General features: G+C 37.2%; 1 protein-coding gene across 1 annotated transcript; it reads left to right on the plus strand.

The window, feature by feature from the left end:
• The first annotated feature begins 1,287 nt into the window (after nucleotides 1-1,287).
• Nucleotides 1,288-8,937, plus strand: cops2 (COP9 signalosome subunit 2). Its single transcript, XM_031728828.2, has 13 exons — nucleotides 1,288-1,483; nucleotides 1,962-2,075; nucleotides 2,177-2,254; nucleotides 2,344-2,469; nucleotides 2,573-2,662; nucleotides 2,749-2,826; nucleotides 3,101-3,275; nucleotides 3,403-3,581; nucleotides 4,013-4,065; nucleotides 6,119-6,216; nucleotides 6,300-6,382; nucleotides 7,287-7,345; nucleotides 8,419-8,937. The coding sequence occupies exons 1-13, from the start codon at nucleotides 1,430-1,432 to the stop codon at nucleotides 8,561-8,563; spliced, it is 1,332 nt and encodes a 443-aa protein (XP_031584688.1). The 5' UTR covers nucleotides 1,288-1,429; the 3' UTR covers nucleotides 8,564-8,937.
• The last annotated feature ends 162 nt before the right edge of the window (nucleotides 8,938-9,099 follow it).

Below are 9,099 nucleotides of genomic sequence, written 5' to 3' on the forward strand. Positions count from 1 at the left end.
TGGAATGACGCATTTCATGCATGCAATAAAGAGGTGCACCCAGACTGTATTGCGTCAAATGCATACATGTCCATACCAATTAGAATATTTTGCTTTCTATGTAAAAATCTGCAGAATTGCATTATATAGAAAATGCAATAACTGCCTTCCATGATAAATGACTGGGGATAGTGCACAACTGTGGCACATTAATACACACACACTTGCACATGGAGTATAAATTTGGACCTTCTTGATGCTTTAAAACTTAGTCAGTCTGTGACTTTAACTTTCTTTCCTCTAGTATTGATGTTAGTGATTCATGTCTGGACATTGTAAATATTATGGCCAACCTGACTGCGCAGGATGATCGACTTTAGTTTTTCACCCACACTCGTCAGGATTTTTTTTTTTAAATAAACTTATGACACATAACTTGATGACACAGAAAGATGATTGCGTAAATGTTTGGAACGGGAACTAAATCAGTTCAGAAATAAAATCTTTCACATGGTTCAATGTGGAATGACCCCCAGAGTGAGACAGAGAGGCTAAAGAGGGAAGACATGCTGCCAACGGGCTCTTTGTGTGGCAGCCAAGAGTGTTGAGGAGTCACGAAATCCAGTTGCCGTGAACTTGACTCACAGAGCTGACTGAAATCTAACAAACACAGCTAGAGTTTAAGAGGATATTAACTAGTGGAAATTTAAAAAGTACATTTTCTCAAATACTACATTAGTACAATGTTAGTGCTCTTATATACTAGATTTCCTTGGTGGTAATGATGTATTTTTCATTATTTATCTGTTGTTTAACAAAAAAAGATTGTTGTAGTTCCTAGTGACTTTAAAAGTCTGAATTTTTCATGCAAAAGATATGTCTTATAAAATCTGCTTAGTAACATGGAAATGTTTAATGTTTAATGTAATTCAAATAATCTCCAAGTAAGAAGTACTTTCACTTTGCAAAGTTAAATGTGATTCAGTGAAAAAAAACTTCATCTGTAGTTCTTCTATGCATAAGAATTCAACATATTAGTACTGCTGATACATCAATGATACATACATGCATTAAAGGCCAATTTGATGTTTTTTTTTTAAATCTTCTAATCTAAAATAATAAATCTCATATTCTTAACTGATAAGGTTTGCCTTTGAAATCAAAACACTTCAGTTTAACCATAGTACTTGAGTAAATGTACTTTTCTTCCACTGACAGTAAATTTAGTTACCGAGTCAAAAACATTGTTATAAAAATTATCTTACTGTCATGTCACGTTATGACATCCACGTGAAACCTCACGTATCAGTCGTGATCCAACAGCGCCATCTATAGACGGAAGTATACCCTGCGTCCTACCGCCTCGACCCATCACCCCACTGCTGCAAAACACAGCACAGGCCGGGCTACAGTAGTCTGTCTGTGAATAACAACAAGGAACACCAGCAAGATGTCTGACATGGAAGATGATTTTATGTGCGATGATGAAGAAGATTACGACCTGGTATTTATAAATAAAATTATTCTGCTTGCTTGAATATTGTTAACGTTTGTCCGCTGAGCGCTGACACAAGTCCCGACAGTACATGCTAGCTAATGTTAGCGCTTTAGTTAGCCTGCTGGCTAGCACCAAGCTGACAGCGAATGAATAAGGTTAGCTTCCTAGCTGGCTATCCATAGTTGGTTTTGGCTGATATGCTGCTAACTGATATTAATATACTTTAAACACGTAGTTTAAAGCGTATCCAACTGTCATTTGGATTTGAACTGCAGTCATGAAAATCAAGTCAACTGGCTAGCTAGCAAGCATGACAATGGCTAACATTAGCTCATGGTTAATATTAATAGAATATTTTCACAGGCGGTCTGGCATGCTTAGCTTTTGCGTTCACTAGCTGAGAGTTTGTGGTGAACATGTGTTTTATACGTTTGAAATGACTTTTGCGATCTAAGTTTTTACATTCTTGTATGCTTAAACTTAGGAATACTCAGAGGACAGCAATTCAGAGCCAAATGTGGACTTGGAGAACCAGTACTATAACTCCAAAGCCTTGAAGGAAGATGATCCCAAAGCAGCGCTCAGCAGTTTCCAGAAGGTGGAGTCATACGCCAGAACAATAATTTCTTCTCTGTAGCTCTGTATCCAAGTTACTTAAAAATGGAATTTACTAACGTATGTTGACTTTGGTGTGTTCAGGTGCTGGAACTAGAAGGAGAGAAAGGAGAATGGGGGTTCAAAGCACTTAAACAGATGATCAAAATCAACTTTAAGCTGGTATACTTTGTAAAACCTTACATCATTGTCTTTTACACTTACCCCACAAATTATTGAGAGGTGGTTTAATGTGTTTCTCAACTCTGTAGACCAACTTTCCAGAGATGATGAACAGGTACAAGCAGCTTCTCACGTACATCAGAAGTGCTGTCACCAGGAACTACTCAGAGAAGTCCATCAACTCCATTCTGGACTACATCTCTACCTCCAAACAGGTGTGGATAGACTGTTTGACATGCATATGTTTTGGGGACTTTAAGCGTTGAGTGTGTCCAGTGTTTTCTGTGCCTGTCTAAAATCTACTTCTCATGTCATTAGATGGACTTGTTACAGGAATTTTATGAAACCACACTGGAGGCTTTGAAGGATGCAAAAAATGACAGACTGTGGTTCAAAACTAACACAAAGGTATACAAAGATTTTCCACTGATTCCAGATAGTGTTAAATAATTCTCTAGAAAAAACAAATGTTCAGACTTTATTTTTTAATTCAGTTGGGGAAACTGTACTTGGAAAGAGAAGAATATGGGAAACTGCAAAAGATCCTTAGACAACTACACCAGTCCTGTCAGGTAATTTGTTCTGTTAATCTTTGTTTTTGCAGAAAATGAAATATGTGTCTTTGGTTTTATCACAACAGTGTCTTGTAGATCTAATTAAATGCAATGTGGTTGCCCACTTTCTTCAGGCTGAGATAATATCTGTTTCTTAATGAAGAGGTCAAATAACTCTTAATTCACTACTTTTGTTATCATGAAGCTGCTGGTATGTTATTAAGAGTATGTATATTTCACAACAATAATTATTTAATAAATGGTTGCTTCTCTTGTTTTTTATGAACTACAGACAGATGATGGAGAGGATGACCTAAAGAAAGGCACGCAGCTGTTGGAGATCTATGCTCTGGAGATCCAAATGTACACAGCACAGAAAAACAACAAGAAATTGAAAGCTTTGTATGAGCAGTCCCTTCATATTAAATCTGCCATTCCTCACCCACTCATAATGGGAGTTATCAGAGGTATGAAGGTGTAGCTCATAGAGCAGTTACATAGTTTAATGTGCAACTGCTACACTATATAGCGTCAAGCTTTTTGCTGCATAACCTGTGGTTTTTTTCTTTCTTTTTTCTTTGTGGTCCTGGCCAGAGTGTGGTGGGAAGATGCATCTGAGGGAGGGTGAGTTTGAGAAAGCTCACACAGACTTCTTTGAGGCCTTTAAAAACTACGACGAGTCTGGAAGCCCACGAAGGACGACATGCCTGAAGTATCTGGTCTTAGCAAACATGCTTATGAAGTCAGGAATTAACCCCTTTGACTCTCAAGAGGTGGGAATTAGTTGTTTTATAATTTTTTGTAAGGTTGCTTTCCGTAAATGGTGATAGAGTTTATCTAGTAATATAAACAACACACAGATAAGCTGGTTGCCATAAGTTTTTGCAGGGTTTGTTGTTGTTGTTGTTGTTGTTATTTTGAAAAGGCATCCAGTGGATCTTATTCATTCATTTGTAAGTTGAACTGTTTTTACACAACAAAAAAAGTGCACATGCAGAATTACTGAAGCATTCATGAAATGTGCGAACTGCAAATATTGTTATCAGATTCATTTGTTTGTATGCATGATCTGAGGCAAGACTAAACCTTTAAACACTGATCAGTCACAGATTTGTGCGTGTAACATTCGTATGCATTGTTAGTGATTAAGGCCCAATATGTTTTATGCTTAAGCTGCAAATAAGTCCTTTTTTTTCCCCTCAAGGCCAAACCATACAAAAATGACCCAGAGATCCTAGCGATGACAAACTTAGTAAGGTAAGCATGCATTCATATTCTAATTGTTAAACATAAAAAATAGTGTAGGTGTTGTTTAATCCAACAACACCTTTTCCGCTAGTACTTACTCAGATCGACTCAATGCAACTCGACTCTACTCTGTTTTGGTCATTTTCCGTTAGCTGAAAGTCCCTCGATGACATTTGTATACGACAGGAATAGCACAGCAACGGTGATGGTATATATTCTGGTTGGTGTATTGCTTTTTGTCAGACACAGGGACCATGGTGTTGTTTTATTTTTTAGCCTTTTCACGTGTTGTGGGGTTTCAAAAATGTCTGGTTTGATTTTCATAAACGAGATACTCTCGCGCCTCATTAAGCAAGGTCACTGACCAGGCAATCGGTGGCGAGTCTGTTGATGTCACATCTTTGGATTTCCTCAGATCAGTTGGAACCCTGGCTGAATAGGTTTAAAAAAAAAAAAAAAAGTACCTGGTACAGGCACTACCACCTAATGGAAAACCCTAAAAACAGAGTGGAACTGACCTGAGTCAGTACTAGTGCAAAAGGGCTATAAGGTATTACATACATGTAATAAGAATAATCTAGTCCTTAACGGGTCTTAAAGTGAGTTAAAGAGAACATCAGATGAACTATAAAGCATGACATATTATACTGTGTCGTCATTTATGTAACAAAAAATATGGCAAAATGCAGAAACGGTATGTGGAAAACAAAGCTTTTTAAAAAAGAGAGGAGTTCATTGTTGATAAAATGACTGCAAGGTGCCCAGGTCTCGTGGCACTCTGCAAGGCAAGCTGACCGCCCTTGTGCTTGACAGTTGATATGAGGTGTTTTTCCTGATATGCTGTGTTTGGTTTTCTTCAAAGGTGGTGCTTTCTGTTATGGTGTCCACCTTAGCCTCCTCTAGCCAAAGGATATTGTTCCATAAGTCTTGTGGTTTGCTCAGATTCAGTTTTGCAAACCTAAGCTGTGCTGTCATGTTCTTTATAAAGAGAAGATGTTTTATCTTCGCAGATCTTCCAAACAAGTCATACTTGTTCAGTCTTTTCCTCATTATACTGTCATGAACTTTGACATTTAACATGTTAAATGAGGCCTGTAGAGTCTGAGATCTAGCTCTTAGATTTTTTTGCAAAATCTCTGAGCATTGCACAGTCTGATCTTGTTGGGATGCTCACTCTTGAAAAAGACTTGTCTTGAATTTTTTCCACTTGTGAAAAATCTTTCTCACAGTGGTATGGCAGACTTCATAATGTTTCATATTCTTTCCTCATTGGCGTTGTGTTAACACACACCCAAATGCTCCAGACCAGCAAACTGCCAAAACGTATTGTTTTGTAGTTCATCTGAGGTTATATTTACCTACCTGATCCTCAGTAGTTGTATTTATCTGCTAAGGACCAGATTGTTTTTATTACATAATGATCTCTATCATTGTGTGGTTGTTGCGTGCACACTGTCTCCAGCTCCGTCACTAAACCGTGTTTGCAAGGAGAGAACAAGCTTCAACACAAAAAGAGACTTTTAACTGGCAGAGATTGCCATCAGTCCCAGGCACATCATGTATAAAAATCATTTCTCGGGAATCCCAGGTTCTATTCAGGTTTACCTAGGGTGTGTGGGTTAGTAATTAAAGTGTTGCAATTGCGTGCTAGTTGTAATTATTTTTTTATAGCGTGAACAGTGATATATTAACAACATTATTGGTAGTAGGCTTATTCGTAGCAGCTGGCAAAACAGTATAGGATTTTTATAAATGATCAACCCATATTTTTTTTTTTGTCTTCCTGAAACTTTTACTGGTCTTCTGCTTCCTTGTTTACCCTCTTTAGTCTGCATGTTTGCATAAACAACAGGCACAATCTTGTGTTCTATGCCTAAATTTAAGACTTATTACATAAACAAGGAACTCGGAATGCAAGCTCAAAACTGCAATAAGAATAGTATTTACATAAAAATGTAACATTTTCGCAATGTGTTTGACAGCTTTCAGGATGAGAGTTTGTGTGTGGGTCACGGGGACACCATAAATACAGTAAAACAACAGTGACTGTTTTCCCTTTCAGCGCCTACCAGAACAATGACATCACTGAATTTGAGAAAATCCTGAAAACAAATCACAGTAACATAATGGACGACCCCTTCATCAGAGAGCACATAGAGGGTGAGTGGTGAACGTGACTTCAGTCCACGTGCTCAGTGAATGAGTTTGAAAAGTGTATCTGATTATGTGATGTTCTGTTGCAGAGCTCCTGCGCAATATTAGAACTCAAGTACTTATTAAACTCATCAAACCGTACACAAGAATACACATCCCTTTCATATCAAAGGTAAGACCAAGGGCAATAAAGTTGTCCTATACATTGACTCTGTCTGCAATCTTTCCTCTTTAGATAACCATTTACGCTCATTTGAACTTCTTTGGATTTTGAATGGGTTCTACTGAAAACCATTCACTCATATTCAAGACGAAAAGGCTGAATGTGGAATACAGAACAAAGATGGTGTTCAGACAGAATCTCATGTTGAAAGGTTGTTGATTCTGGTTATAAGTCGCATTCTTTATTATCAGTCTAGCAGTCTTCGCTTTCAAAACTGAACACAGTGTATAGACTATGGGGGAAAAAAGGTGTACATGTGACTCAGGTGTGCAAAAAGCTCCATTACTTTTAGTTTAACATCATTGCCTTGGAATGTGCAGCTGTCATTCCGGCACAGATGAAAGGAGCTGATTTGGTGAGAGGCATACACTTCTGACTGAAAGGAAAATTTGGTTTCCTTTCCCAGTCTGTCACTGTACTTTCAGTCTTTAAAGATTAATGGAATCAAATATAACAGAAGTAAATAAAATACTGTTTCAGCATAAACATAACTTTATCCTGATGAAATCAGCATATGGAAGTCAACAGGTATATAATCACATTAATGGATCTCCAGAAAGAAATGCTGAAATAGTGTGGTTCTGTGGTATAATATGTAAAAGTGTGAATTCAAACAAAAAAAAAAGAACTGAACTGTACATTGTAGGTTTATTCCCTCTGTTTATTTCAACCTTGATTAGCAACGTTTGGTTTAAAACTTAAAAAACAGAAAAGAGAGCTAAAGTGTTCGATAAACTGATAATCTTCACATAAGTGGGGAAATTACTAATAATTCAGAATGTTCAGGTATACTTGCTGACATGCGTCTGAACAGATGTGAGGATCGGTCTTAACTTCTTCCTTTGTGTTTCAGGAGCTGAACATTGATGTGTGCGACGTGGAGAGTTTGCTGGTGCAGTGCATCTTGGATAAGTAAGCTCCTCACATGTGTGCTGAGAAATTGAGCAGAAAAAAGATCCTTCCTGTAGATAGATGTACTTCCTCATATTTTGCATCCTTTGGCCCATAAGAGAGTCAGGCGGGTATGAATAGACAGTTTCAGTTAGATCTTCAGTTTAATTGAGTGTTACTGTAACAGTGACCTTACGTAAATGCTTGCGTAAATGACATGCCAAGATGTGAAAACAACACACAGCTTGTTTTTACTTTTAGTCATTTTCTTCATGTTCTGTCATCTGCAAGGTTTTGCTACAAGATTGAAAGCTAAAGTATCAGGAAAAGATACTATTATTATTTTCTTTTCCTAAATATGGTTTTAAAAACTGAAATCTTTAAGTTTTTCTTCTTTGTCTTCTCAGTTATTCTGCCTCCATAGGGAGGGCGTATGCAATCGCTTCCCTTTGCTTGTTCCTCTGTTTGTCTATTTGTTAGTAGTCTAGTGTCCACAGTTTTCAAGATATCAAATTTTGGGTGATGTTAGATACTAATAATGAGCTGATTTCATTTAGGTGGAAATCATGTCAGTTTCAAGTTCAGTGTGAAAATCAGTAAAAACTTTATATTACTCACAATTAACAACAATATTCTGGGTCTTGGAGGATATTAGTGTTAGTATTTGAACCTTGACGGTCATTGTTAGCGCCCCAAGGTCAATGTTGACTTTGAAAAAAAAAACAATTCAAGAAACCATATAGAGTAATCATGACAACGCATGGAGAGGGCTGTACAACAAACTTTTTTATTTTTTCTCATGCACTACAAAACGTCACAATGATGCCATAACAGGCTGACATCATCATATTGTAATAAAAGAAAAAAATGTAGTATAGCCGTTGCTCTTCAGTGGGGAGTTACACTCGCAGGTCTTGTGTCCTATGTTTTCTTATTTGTTTTTATTGTATTACATTGTAATGGTACTTTTAAAAATAAAAATTGCATTTTAGTGCTGCACTTTTTAAAACTCCACTGAACTCCTATATAAAATCAAGTGGAAGTCTTTCTTGTAAACACACTGATACTTTTTTTTTTTTTCTTTTCCTTCATAGCACAATCCATGGACGAATTGACCAGGTGAACCAACTACTAGAACTGGACTACCAGAAAAGAGGAGGGGCTCGTTACACAGCTTTAGACAAATGGACAAATCAGCTGAACTCCTTGAACCAAGCCATTGTGAGCAAGCTCACATGATGGCCTGTAAAAATCAAGAGACAAGGAGAAATGGCATGTTTGAATACATCCATAAAGTTATGCTACTGTGCTCCTTCAAGTTTATCCTCTGAGACAAGAGGCACAGCACAGGCTTTGAGAATGCATCAATATCAAGAAGACCTCCAGCACTCTTAAGACAGTGTTCAGAGTGTGTTGTTTTGTGCTGATAAAAGGAAATCACTGGCACTTATTTTTGTTTTCCGTGTTCCTAATTGGCAAATCCTTCCATGTGCAACACAAAGTTGCATAAGTTGTGAAACAAAAACCTCCAAATGTGTATGAAAACCTGTACACAGTATTTTAATGTATGCTGTTGCCTGTTGGTAATAAAGATTTCTCTCAGCACTAAATGAGTTCAGCTGCCTTTGACTAGCTACAAACTTTGTGCTTTGGGATTTTGATCAAGTAGAATTGAATAAATAAAGGTTTTGAAACTGTTAGCATTGAGATTCATGAGCATTTTCTTTTATGTTACTTTGACTTCCCCTTTGAAGATATTTTTGTGCCCTCGTGAC

Source organism: Oreochromis aureus, linkage group 1 (genome assembly GCF_013358895.1).
Source record: "Oreochromis aureus strain Israel breed Guangdong linkage group 1, ZZ_aureus, whole genome shotgun sequence".
Classification (NCBI taxonomy): domain Eukaryota; kingdom Metazoa; phylum Chordata; class Actinopteri; order Cichliformes; family Cichlidae; genus Oreochromis; species Oreochromis aureus.